General features: G+C 31.5%; 1 protein-coding gene across 1 annotated transcript; it reads left to right on the forward strand.

Moving 5' to 3' along the window:
* Positions 1-6,998: 6,998 nt before the first annotated feature.
* LOC132740429 (sorbitol dehydrogenase-like) lies at positions 6,999-13,360 on the forward strand. Its single transcript, XM_060728333.1, has 9 exons — positions 6,999-7,149; positions 7,455-7,488; positions 8,136-8,303; positions 9,365-9,524; positions 9,829-9,947; positions 10,696-10,761; positions 11,656-11,831; positions 12,300-12,453; positions 12,724-13,360. Exons 1-9 carry the CDS (start codon positions 7,096-7,098, stop codon positions 12,843-12,845), a joined length of 1,053 nt encoding a protein of 350 aa, XP_060584316.1. The 5' UTR covers positions 6,999-7,095; the 3' UTR covers positions 12,846-13,360.
* Positions 13,361-14,002: the final 642 nt, after the last annotated feature.

A 14,002-nucleotide genomic window follows, 5' to 3' on the forward strand; every position in this document is an offset into this window, starting at 1 on the left:
AAATATTGATAAGTTTTACTAATTTTGAAACATACGATTGCATTTACAATATTTTATAATTTTGTATAGAGTACATATTTATTGAAATGCAAAGATTAGAATACAAAATTTACAATCTTCCAAATAAACTTACACGATAATTGCGGTATATATCAAATGAAATGTTTGATGCATGATTTGTGAGATAGAGATAAACCAATGTTTTTTATAACACTATATCTCGTATAATAACATTATAATATTTACACCTCTAATTATGTCTAGAGCCAATTTAAAAGCCGTATTTTATGTGAAATAGGGCCTACTGGATATAAGTTAGGTTGTGGAATCACCCTAATTCTCTTTAAATTGTAATAATCCTGCTAAATTACCATTACTATTTAATTAAAATGTATTATTTCTCAACATAATGATTACTTACAGCTTTATATGTTTACTCTGTATTCTGTTTACTCATTCTAGGGTGGGAATTCCTAACCGATTCTGATTGGCTTAGATAAATCTTAAGTGCAATCTGATTGGTCGGGAATCCTTAACGGCTCAAATGTTATAAATAGAGCGACAATCCTTATATTTTTGAACAACAACGCCCACTTAAGTTGCTAAGGCGCGATAATTTAAAATTGAGCAGAAAGCATAAAAACTGAATTTTAGTAAGTTTTCTATTTAGGAAAGACTCCTAAATCACTTTGGAAAATGTATTAATCTTTTATTAAACAACATTCCCTGAATAAGAAGTGACGTACTTCATGTCATAACTTTTTATCCTAAATTAAACGAATATTAGACCAAAGAATCCAAACTTGATAAAAGCCCTGTTGACTTATATTTTAGGAAATCCTAAAATCACTGAAGATTTAAAATTAGGGAGTTGGCCCTTCCCACACAGTCTCAACAATAGTAAAAAGATGTGTATAAATTCGCTAGTATAATGGTACATATTACTAAACAAACAGTGCCAAAATAATTATCTCAATCCTTGAAAATACGCGCCTCCATGTGATATACAAAGTTTAAGTCTTTTGATCCAATTTTAAATGCGTTTTCATAATCTTTTCGAGGTGTCCAGTATACTGTCCAGACTTTGGAAAATAGCCGAACCGAGATTTTTTCGCGTTTGATTCTTTCTTCTGTAGCAAAGTGTTTTTTTAGCCCCGGAAATAGGAAAAAGTTACATGGGATAAGATCTGGCGAATAAGGAGCGTGAAGAAACTCGACAACCTTTTCCTGTGTACAATGGCCGCTTTGTGTGACGAAACATTTTCATGCACCACGGAGACCAGTTGCTGGTCGACGGTTTGTCGACGGTTTTTGAAATATTTCTTTTATTTATGAAGGACCTTGCCTTTGTAAAACTTGGCATTTACAGATTTACCCTTTGGTACGGCAATTTGAATAGCAGGACCTTGATTAGTATAAAAATACATACATGACCTTTTGGACGCTCATGATGCGCTTTGTAATGCAAGGTCTTTGACTTCCATTTGTTGCCCATATTTTGTTATGTATCTTTCACTTTGGCTCATAAAAGTGAATCCACGTCTACTCGTTAATGATGATTTTTGCGAAAGATCGATTGTTGTTTTTAAGGAGCTATTTCAACAATTGTTTTGGAGATTCTTACCCGAGAAAGTTTTTCCTCTTTTAAGGAGATGGGGTATTCATCTGGCACTTAACCTTCTCATTTTTAAATCACGCCAGAGAATTGTATGAGCGGCTCCTACAGAGATACCAACGCATTTAGCTATATACGTATTTGTAAATCTTGCATCAGTAGCAATCAAATCCTTTACTTTTTCAACCATTTTTTGTCAAGTTGCAGTTTTCGGACGGCGTGCATGAAGTTCATATTTTCACTGAATCCACAACACTATTTATTTATTACACCACCGTGTGACAGATAAAAAAAAGTTCATTGTTCCCCAAAGGAAACAAATAAAATTTCTTTAAAATGTTTTTTCGCCTTTTAACTAATGTAACAAAATGGTTTTAAAACACAGGGTAGATTTTTGGTTTAAATTCTTTTTATTTTTTCCCCAATTTTACATATCAGTCAATATAAAATGTCATGACGAATATACAATAATTTCTCTGTTGAATTCTTTAATCAAGGAAACTAAAATGACATAATAAAAACAAGTTTGCACATATAATTATACAATAAATTAAGAAACTTTTTAAATAACATCTTAATTAATTTATAGACTTAAGATCACTAAAATGAAAAAAAGAAATTTGGGAAACTCTTTGTTTTTCCCAATTTAAACTTTAAATTTAAATAATGTTTACTTTATTAAAAAAGGTAAAAAACCCAACAAAACTCTTAAAACTTCAAAAATCTATGGGATCTTAAGCCTGATTCCACAATAAACCAATGACAAATCATATCACTTCACAATCACAATACATCCTGTCTCACGTGAAATGGTTTTAACTGTGAAACAAGATTAAAACATAATAATACATGCTGGTTATAAAAATATAGAATTGAAAGAAGAAAGTAAATGACTGCCATTTTGGAACATTCAACGCGCTGTAAAAATACAACATTGCAAAATAAAACCGAATAATAAATAATCATTTCAGCCATCACCAAAACTACCTTAAAATACTTCCTCACAAACACTTGGATAGCTCAACCAAATGTAAATCATATAAACAAGTTCCCAAAATTAACAAGAAGTGGTCCTCTACATCAACCACGTAAACTCTTTTTCAAAACCTGCGCACAAGAAAAGCATTGATGCAAAGCATCAAAAAGGGCGTCCAAAAGCAAAAAAAATGCGGGCCAATGAAGATGAACTAGTACACATATAAATGAAAAAGATATTTTTTATAAACAAACCAAAAAATTTGTATACCACTTATGAATGGGGGAAACCAAGGGGAAAGACTTTGTTCTTTAATGAACTTTGATTGGCAGCTAGAGTTTAGAAATTAAACTTGTTTTTCTTTTATGTTTCGTGGTTTTTAATAGCAACGGATAACATGTATGCAATCATTTAAAAACCCCAATATGGGGTAACGCATGATCAACACGAAAACCAAAACCATTTGCCCCCCTTTTTAATGAAACATTTTTATTCGCTATTAGCGAAGACCCCCTTAAGGTATTGTTCACATTTTAAGTTGGGTAAAATATGCCCCCGGGTTTATTTTAAACCATGTTGACCCAATGTTGACAAAATTGTTTTTTTTAAATACAATAATTGTAATATCTATTAATTTTAAATTTAAAAAAAATTTACAAATTTTTATGAATATTGTTTTCTTTTAATTCTTTTTGGTGTTTTATGTGCTATTTTAATACTGAGTTTTTACGTAACTCTTTTTTATTAAAATTGTAAATTTTTAATTATTTTAAGATTTCAAATTGTCTATTGACCGGACGATTATAAGTAAAAGAAATTAACTGGGAAAAAAGGTCAGTAAAATTATGGTTTAAAATTCTTTCAATTTATATAAATATTGTTTAATTCTTAAACCATGTACATGTACATTGTATTTTTTCTTTATCATTTTTTTAAATTATCGATCCAATTGAATAATTCCCATAAATCTAATTTGTAACTTTGAAATTTCCTCGGCAATCTTTACTAAACACGGATAACAAAATTGAATAATTAAATAAAAATGTTTCAAAAGTTGGGATAATGTCATTTTAATCCATAAAAAATGTACTTTTTTTTTCTCAATTATTGTACATATCCCACGGATTTATATTACATATAAATCCGTGTACATAATTTATTGTTTTTTATCTCATATAGATAAAATGAAACATGCTATTTGTTTGTTTTTTTCCAATTGTAACGAATATCAAACATCTACTCCAAAATCGGGAGAGACCGGACAATAAACGTGTGGTACTATTCCCGCCGTCACTAGTAAATCCTGGTCAAAAATAGAACCGGGAGAGACGGCAATTTACCGATAGGAGTGATAAAAAAGATATATCTATAAATAGGTTTTTGGAATAATTTAGGTCATCAACTGAATCATTCTAGGATACATGTACAACAATAACAATACCATGAATGAATAACCCGACTGTGTACTACAAAAATGATAAATAAAAACCCCGAAGAGCAGGCGATTTATTGACGGAAAAGTTATTTCATTTGTAATGTTTGGGCATTGCGAAAATTCAATTGACATATCGCGACAATTTCATTCTTATTTTAATAAATCAAGGGCACCCTCAATGACCGGATAACGGAAATTTTCGGCTTTAATTAGGGACCGGACCTAAAAAGGCTCGAGAAGTTTGCTGTCGCCCTTTCACAAAATCTGATTCTCATTCCATAAAGAGCGCGGGCGCTTCGGGACGCCAACAGAACATTCCCGAGCCAAAAACTCGGGGGCGAGATCAACACAGAAAACAAGGAAAATAAAAGACCAGCAAGAACTTATCAAAACCTAAAGAAATAAAACACCGGAAAGAGCTGACACGTTTCATAATACTGTCATACGAAAATATGACCCTGCTACACTAAGAACACAGCAACCGTATTTGGTCAGTGAAAGGAGAGCTTTTTCCAACCACTTTATCTTTAGTATACACGAGTGCTAGACTGAACTGATTTACACATGTGAGCTTACATAACCATGTACATAGTTCGTTAAAAGCGAGATATTGGCCTAGTTGCATTCATATTTGAACACCCCTCGTAGGTTTCTGTGATTACATATTTTGAATAATTTATAATGACACCCCGTCCGTTTCAAAGGTGCTAGTGGCATTGATTTGACCTAAAATGTGTTGAACCTTGTTATTTATGCACTAAAACATCAATATATTAAAAAAAAAAATTAAAAAAAAATTTTTCACTGTTATATTATTATAGACAGTAATAATATAACAGTGAAAAAAAAATTTTTTTTTTTTTAATATATTGATGTTTTAGTGCATAAATAACAAGGTTAAACACATTTTAATGCCACTAGCACCTTTGGTCCGTTTTAGGTTTGTTGTTTTTTTGCCCGTGCGCTGTTTGGTGTCCTGCTGTGCTCGATGCCGGTGGTCCTTTGTTAGGGGATGCGTTCATTGAATGCCGCCCTTCGTTAATGATTTTGTTTTTCATATTTGAGGCGGTGCAACTTTTTCTTTAAATTTAGTTTTGAAAGAGAAATGAGTAGGAGTATTTCGGGTATCAAGATCTAAACTGTTCAATGATTTAATAGAAGATGGTATAACTGATTTTGAATAAATTTATAAACGTCGGGTAATACATTTTTTAAGTGACATTATGCTACGTTGTTACATTGTCAAGTTAAGTTGAATTGACTACATATTTTAAAAGATTGATTAATATAATGGTGATTGACAGTTGATACTGGAAAATGTTTATGATAAAATATTAATCTGCCTAAAATATGAAAAGACGGTCCTACTCTTTTTTTATAAAATTGAACATAACAGGTAAAATTCGATGAATATTTACAGATATTTCCCTTAATCTTGTGAGTTTTTTCATCACTTAATACTTATGTGTAGAAAATTCTAAAAATGAAAGAAATTATGGCAAAATGTAAACTTATTTTAACTTTCACCTGTAAACTCACTATATACCCTTGGGTGAACATTATGTCACTTTAAATTATATGTACTATCATTACGAACTATTTCCGAAAAGGTATTACTCAGATAACAGGGAAGCCCGCCTTGATTTAGTTTCAAAACTAGGCTAATTTTTTTTTCATTTTCCTTCTGTCTGCAAGTGATACCCAACCAATTTCATGAAGAAAGTACGCGACAGATACTGACCTTGTTAGATCAGTCATAATTTGCGCGGCATAGTATTCAATGTTTTCAAGTATGTTTTGTTCATACAAAAAACAACAGTCCCACACTAAATATGCATATTCAATAATCTTTCTTAAATTCGCTATATAAATTTGATTCAGCGTTTTTCTTTTCTTTTTAATTCAAACTTTAGCATATGCATTGTTCCAAGAATGTTATAAGCAGAGGTAAAAATAATGATAAATTATTAATGTAATAATATATGTTTAAATATGAAAAGACTGTCCAAGTCTAAATAAATAATTACTGAATGTTCGTGTTTGTGTCACTTTTATGCCACCGCATGTTTGTGTGGCTTGGCTGTTTATTATAAGCAGAAGTAGTAATATCCGAAATATCTTGATGCCAAGAACCATCCTCTTTTGATGCTTATGAAAGTAAATGCCGGGAATCTCGCGATTATTTTTGGTAAATTGATGTGTTCGGTATAATAAAAAAAATCATATCGCACTGCGGGTGATAGAACTATAAAAGCTTGACCTTGACTCTAATGTGTTAGCGCGACGTATATCCCTACCGAAAATGCATTTGTGCATGACATTCTGTAAAACAAAATCATTTTAATCTGATCAACGTACGACTACATTTGCAAAATGTAATCATTTTTATTAAGTACAAGCTCACTGGTACGCAACGATTAACATTAAAGTTTAATTTTAAGTTGCATGTAGATTTTGTTGCCCGTAAGTGATTGATATGTATGCAAATGTAATCAGTTAAAGTGGTGATAAGTTTACAGACGTTTTAATAGCTGAAAACGGTCATTTTATCAAGGGTAATGTCAGGTAATAATATATTACATCAGCATAGCCAACATGTTCTTTATATCTAAGTTGACTTTTTTATATCAACTCTTATGCAGTTATTCTCCAAATACATGTACATTTATAAATGACACACATTGACTGTACCACATTTTTGCTATTCATTCCATACACACGGAAATTGTATTGCAGTCCATAAACTCGGGGATTAAATTTGAATAAAGAATGATTAAATGTTGTATTCTTTACTAATTTGTTTAAATTAGAAATTTATTTAAACTTTTATTGCATAAGAATTTATTTTATTTTTTTTTTTTTTTTTTTTTTTTTTTTGTTACAAATAGTTTTCATTTTTAACGTCTAGGACGTAATATTATGCCCCAGTTTTACGTAGTGCATGCTCAAGTATGACAGATTTAACCTGCATAATATTTGCATTACGAATAGTGAGATAGAGAATTAGATGTAACTGTGCATTAACTCCGGGTTTTCTAGTATAATACCGTATTAATTTGACTTCTTGATATGTCTGGAGGAAATTTAAGAGCAGTGTTTTATGGAAAAGAGAATATACGTTTAGTAAGTTGTTTCATGCATTTTTAGTAAATATGTTTGATTTAAAAACATCTTGTAATCTTCTTTTTGTATACAAAGATGTACTATAAACTGCAAGTCGACACAAATACAAGACAAGGTCAATCTTTGTCGCTTTAACTTTGTCGATCCCATCGTCTAATTTTATTTTAATCAATTAAAGTAAATATGATATAATTAGGTTATGCATATATATTCGTATCGGTACAACAAATTAACACAATGATCCAATTAGGCCAGCTGCGTTGTTAATTTGAATTACTGAACAGACTGTCATTTTTTCTATTTAGAGAGAAGAACAGATACCAGAGCCAGGCCAAGGACGTTTGTATTTCTATTTACTTTTTATAAATCATTAAATCAAGGAGATATTGACGGCCATTAAAATACAACTCGTTTTCTCTTTCTCTTTTGCACTGCTATTAAAGTTATGAATTGAATGTTTCAATGCGTTTGTACTATTTATATACACCATGCAACAGATGTCAACATAAACCGATTTCTCTATGCAAATATGACAAATACAACCATTTGAAACATGCAGTTAAGAGAATTTAAAGACAAAAATATATAACGATGATAACATAATAAAATGAGAAACTGCTTGAATGCAAATTCTTTCCATCTGTCCAACAAAACATTTTAGCAAATAGGGCTAGTGGAGTTTTGCTACCAAGCGATGACTTTTATTTCATGATAATATTTTATATAAAATATAGATATAATAAAGCTTAAGCTATATCAAAGGAGCTTGATATTCTATCATAATAATCGCTCTAAAGTCCGATTAAAAATCCAAACCTTGAAATTCTATCGGACTTTAGAGCTTGAAATTCTATATAGTCCGATTTAAAAATCCATACCTATGCATTTTTATATATAGGTATTGAGTTTTTAAATCAAACTTTAGAGCGATTATTGATAGAATTTCAAGCTTCTGTGGCTATAAAAAGTTTAAAACAATTTTGCAGAAATACAAATCCGTGTAGAAAATGTTGGAATATGTGGTTCGGATTTAAGTTTCTGGAATCATAACGGAATCCCGGACTGTCTTGAAGGTAAAGATCCCTATGGTATAGGACATGAGGGCGCGGGCATTGTGTCAAAGATAGGTGAAGGAGTCACTTCCCTAAAGATTGGTAATGTATTCCTTCTCTTTTATGTAGTGTATTACCTTTTTAATCTATGATAATTGGAAATGTATCCACGTTTTTAATTTTTACATTACTGTCATGTTATAACAGTGTCTATCATTAGTTTCGTTTTATTTGCGACCATTCATTTTATTTTATTTTCAATGTCATTTCACTCATTATTTGCATAAATGCGCATAACGCTCAGTGTGTTACAATATTCTTTGAATCTGCCAAATTTTTCATTTGTCTGCACTATCCATTTGTTCACACCCATAGCTCATTAATGTCTGTTACTTTGGCCGTTTGTTCTGTTGCCTAACTTGTCTGTTTCGAATTATCCACAATGTCCATTTTCATTGACAATTTACTCTGTTGTCGTGTTCATTATTCGTATTGTGTTGCACATATGTTCCATTGTATTGTCCACTTTATCCTGCAGCATTGCTAACTTGTTTGTTGTATAATCATTCTTATTGTCCATTTATGTATGTTCGATTTTCCAATATCAGTTGGTTCTGTCGCATCACTCATCACAGGTTATCTACATTGCGTTTTTTTTTTTTTCTTTTCTATTGTATTGTCCATTTCCTCTGCTGCATTGCTTATGTGTTCTGGTGTATTATCTTTAAAGACTAGGGTTTCATCAAAATATCAATATATTTTTTACATTTTGTGTACGTAAATTTACTTTTTAACATTTAACAAATTTTCTGTCTCGATTTACTTTTTTTCAATTGATGTGTCATTTAAGCTCATTGTATAGCTTCATCTTATTTTGGCAAGTGCATGAATTTGAATAATTTTAAAACATCTGTAAATATCTCTGCAGTTCATACTTCTGTTTTATAAAACGTTTTTTTTGAACAACTATAAATGAACATATTGTCAGCAAACAAAGAAAATACAAGTCAGATTAATTTGAATTCTGATAAAGCAAAACTAATGTTCTATGCTTTGCGTCAGTGTGATGACCTCTCGTATTTATGCCTTGAGCATTTCTCTACGTTTTTTGATACATTCAAACAAAATTATTCCTAACACGTGCAAAAATAAAATTCATATAGGCGACAAGGTTGCCATGGATCCATTGTCCAGCTGTGAAAGGTGCTATGACTGTAAAACGGGACGGTTCAATTTATGTGAGAAAGTAACGATATGTGGTTTCCCTGGACATTGGGGCTACATGGCAAGATATTTCGTCGAGAATGCTAAACATTGTTTTCGGTAAGTCGTATTTCTATCTGTTTAAGAGAATGAAGAGATTAACTTCAAAAATATACTGTGGTTACGGGCAATGTACATTATAATTTAATGCATGTACTTAAATAATAAATACATTGTCAATTTTATGTTTGATATATATTATTTATCACCTTTTTAAGAAATAAAGAACCCAGCTTTTGTTTCATCAAATGATTTTGATTAATTTAAATAATACATTGTTATTTAGCTTTTGAAGCTAGTTTTTGTCAAATTCAGTTAAGTTAAATGTTAATTCCAATTAATACAATAAAGTTGATTTTTTTAGGTTACCGGATCACCTTAGCACAGAGGAAGGTGCTATGCTCGAGCCTCTTGCTGTCGCCCTTCATGGGTGCCGCCGTGCTGGAGTGTCTGCTGGAAACAATGTTCTCATAACTGGAGCAGGTATATCATTGTGTCAAAAGAACCTTATAACAATACATGCATATCGAATCACTTTAACGACATGTTTGCAGATGGATCTGCCCTGTTTTAATATTAAGAATAGGAACAATTAACATTTGTAAGTTATGTTGTCAATTTTACAGTTCCTTAAAGTTCCCATTAGGGGTGTACTACCTTAGCCCGTTTATGATATAGAAGGTTGAAATAAGTCAGCAGACTGGCTTGACTTGATGCAAAGTCATTCAGGTAGCGCGGATTCAGAGGCAGGATCCCCCTCAGGGATTTGGCTGGTACATCTATCATTCTGAGATTTGGAAATCAGCTTACGTTTTCTTTGTGACACTCAAGCAAAAGCTAGCACAAATCACTAAAACAGTTTGACTCATAACCCCTCTAGAAAAGAAATAATTGTCATCCCCTCTGTGAAATATGCTTTCTTTTATTAAAGTTCTGCGACACCCTCAGGTAACAGGTAAAAAAATTCCTTCATCCACGCCTGAGCACAGTAACGTAACGGGCACCAAACTTGACAACGTTTCATGTATAAATTGCAGATTATATTTGAAGTGAACGGTCTTATGATAAGATAAATATTATCATCCTTCTCTAGAGCAGAAAATGAATGAATGAATGAATGAATGAATGAATGAATGAATGAATGAATGAATGAATGAATGAATGAATGAATGAATGATGTTTTAATCTACAGATTAATTAAATTAGACATTGAATGTTATTTTATTTTCAGGTCCTATAGGACTACTGTCCATGAAGGGAGCAAGAGCACTTGGTGCTTCAAACATTTGTGTAACAGGTTTTTTGTTTGTCTACTTTTCATTAAACAAAAATGAAAACATTTAGTCGATTGTGTGTTCATAAAATATAATACAGATAATATTTTCAGTTAGAAAACAAACTTGTTTGATAGGCTGCTTAATATAGAACGTTGCTCTGTACACAAATTGGTAGTACTCGACAAGATATTTAACTTGTCAAAGTTATGATTTAGAATGAACTTTGAGGTATATAAATTTTAAATTTTGTATGTGCTTATGTAAACTCTTAGTCCCTTATCATGGTGATATCTTGAGAAGTCTTGGAAGTATGTGATAGTGTTTGATAATGTATAGTATTTTATAAGTCGCCAGTAAATCAAATATTTGATTGGTTTCATATACAATGTACATGTATGTATGTATGCCATTGTTTTATCTTGTACTGTACATTGATTGAATTATACATATTTGTTATTGAGACTCTAATACATAAATAAATAAATAAATACTTTTTCTATATATAAGTATGTATCAATTCGTAATTCTTGCTTTACATAACATATGCAGGTGTATGTGATTCAAAGAGTAATAGTCCTTTATTAATGAATATTGTAACCGCCTCCGTGGTTGAGGGGTTAGAGTCGATGACTTCTAATCTAGTTACCTCTTTGGCGTGTGTTCGATCCCCGGGAGATGCTTTGGTAGTTTAAGGCGGAGGAAGGTAGTCTAGTTCTGGTGTTACTCTCAAGGACCGCTGGTTAGGAAACTACCCGCCTATATGACTGAAATACTGTTGGAGAAAGGCGTAAAATGAAACAAACAAACAAACAATGAATATTGTTGTACTCTGTATTTGTGCACTATTTCTCTATTTTATTTGACTAAAATTTGTATTATTTTATATGTGTGTACCATTTATCACATTATTACAGATGTTAATGAAACTCGTGTAAAACTGGCAAAGCAATTAGGAGCTGATTACGCATTAGACGTTACTTCAAAAGGAGTATTGGAAATTGAAAAAATGGTAGAGGAGTGTTTTGGAGAGAAGCCTCACATGACAATAGAGTGCAGTGGAGCACCGACTGCCATTCAATCAGCCATTAGGGTAAATTATCTAATGTGAACTAACTGAACGTTTTTCAGTACACCGACGGTTATGTGCATCTCGAACATTGTATTATGACTGATTATTTAATTTAGATATGGAAGTTTATGCAATTAACTTATTCACAAAACTAAAGATGATCTAAATATAAAGGAATAGAAAAACGAGGGACTTTCATAATAAAATACACAAAAAATGGTGATGAACCTTAAAATTGACTAAATGACGAGTAAGCATGATTACTATTAGTATTTGCAGTTTCCAGCTCAAAAGTATGGTTTTTTGATAAGACCTAATCATAATTTGGCTAAAAAAAAGATTTTAAGACAACGTTGATGTACATAGATTATGTGACAATATTTCGATTTTACATGCATGTCATTTGTTGCATGATGACAATGTGCACAGCGGTTGAATCCATGTGTTATTTGTATCATCTATGTTTTTTGTTTTCTGTTTCCCTTCAAGTCTACAAGAAATGGTGGCCGTGTTTCGCAGATCGCACTAGGGGAAGGAAATGTCACAATACCGTTGATTAACGCCTCCTTTAGGGAGGTCGATATTTTAGGGATTAGGTCAAACCCGTATTGTACCCCATTGGCTCTGGACCTTGTTGCTTCCGGTAAATACACTCTACTTGTAATCTTGAATAGGATAGATTGGATCTTTCTTCAAATAATAAAATGCACTGTAGATTTTTTTGAACATGTAATTGTTCATTTAATTGTTCAAAATTAATATATGTGAAATAGTGTCTCCTTTCCCATCTTAAACAGTGTCGCCCCTTTGAAAAACGTTTTATGCTGTTATGACTAGACAAATAAATATAAATAAACTAATAAAACAGATATGTATTACAAAACAGTATATATTGTTGTGATATTAATTTCAGGCCAGATTGACGTTAAGCCCCTTGTTACACATAGGTTTGATTTGGAAAATGTTGCTGAAGCTTTTAAAAAGGCAGAGACACGTGACTGTGGGAAGGTCATGGTCAGATGTAACAAGGACTAATTGTTGTCATGACATTTGACTGTAACAGTATGTTAAACAAGAACAACAAACAATTATGAAACATATCTATGAGGACAGTGTCATTTTAACACGATCATCTGTTCAAATATGAATGATTATATTTTTATACAAATCTTAAGTATTTAATGCAGGTAAACTGGTTGATAAGAAAATTGATATATTATAATCTTTGGTAACCATATTTGATGACCTAAGTTACAGTCTGGTTTGAAAATGAAAAGATCAATGTTGTGAGATTGTGCTTGTTTACTATAATATTTGCAATTGTATTGAGATTCAAAAAGAAATGTGTTGCTTTTAAATGAAAACAATTGAAGCAAGACATGTCTGTCTGTTATTTTTATGTGAGATATAAGAATCTATCAAATGTACTAACAAATATATTTCGTATGTTATAATTATATATAGAATACATTTATATTTATATATACATACATATATCTTTATGGTGGTGATTTTATCATATACATATATAGTAACTAAATATGAATCTGGTGTGTTGTTTTTTTTTAAATTATTAAACGCTTGTCTGTTAAGGTAAACAACTAAAAATGGGCAATACTGATCACTTTGTTATGTCCATTTTCCTACAGACGTGTCTTGTCCCGACTGTCAAGTTTCCCCAATTGAATTGTACCAATATTTACAGACACAATTTGTTATTGGCAGATTAGTTAACATATACAAAATGTAAAAATAAAATGGCAGATTTGCAAAAAAAAAATTAATTTAGGATAGATTTTATGTATTATAACATTAATTAGACCAGACCAAAGAACACAATTATGGCTAGATGCCAATGGTATTATTTGGCACCAATGTCTATAATATTGCCAATGACACAAATAGAATGATTAAATCCGTTCAGAGAAAATTGTCAACTAGTGGCATCAATGATTATTAATGTTACAAATTGTACTTTAATATAGTATTGATACCACTTAAAATACTTGGAACATTATCTTAAACAATACACGTCAATATTTTTTATCCGGAACTAGACAAATATTGGATTTTCAAAGCTAACCCTACAGTTCAAACAGTGGTTTACCGTAATAGCTTCAGGGTGCACTACTGTACATAAAAGAGAAGTCAACCTGTTGCGCTTATTTTCGACGATGGGGGGGGGGGGATGG

Source organism: Ruditapes philippinarum, unplaced genomic scaffold (assembly GCF_026571515.1).
Source record: "Ruditapes philippinarum isolate M1 unplaced genomic scaffold, ASM2657151v2 ctg5698_1_1_1_1, whole genome shotgun sequence".
Taxonomy (NCBI): domain Eukaryota; kingdom Metazoa; phylum Mollusca; class Bivalvia; order Venerida; family Veneridae; genus Ruditapes; species Ruditapes philippinarum.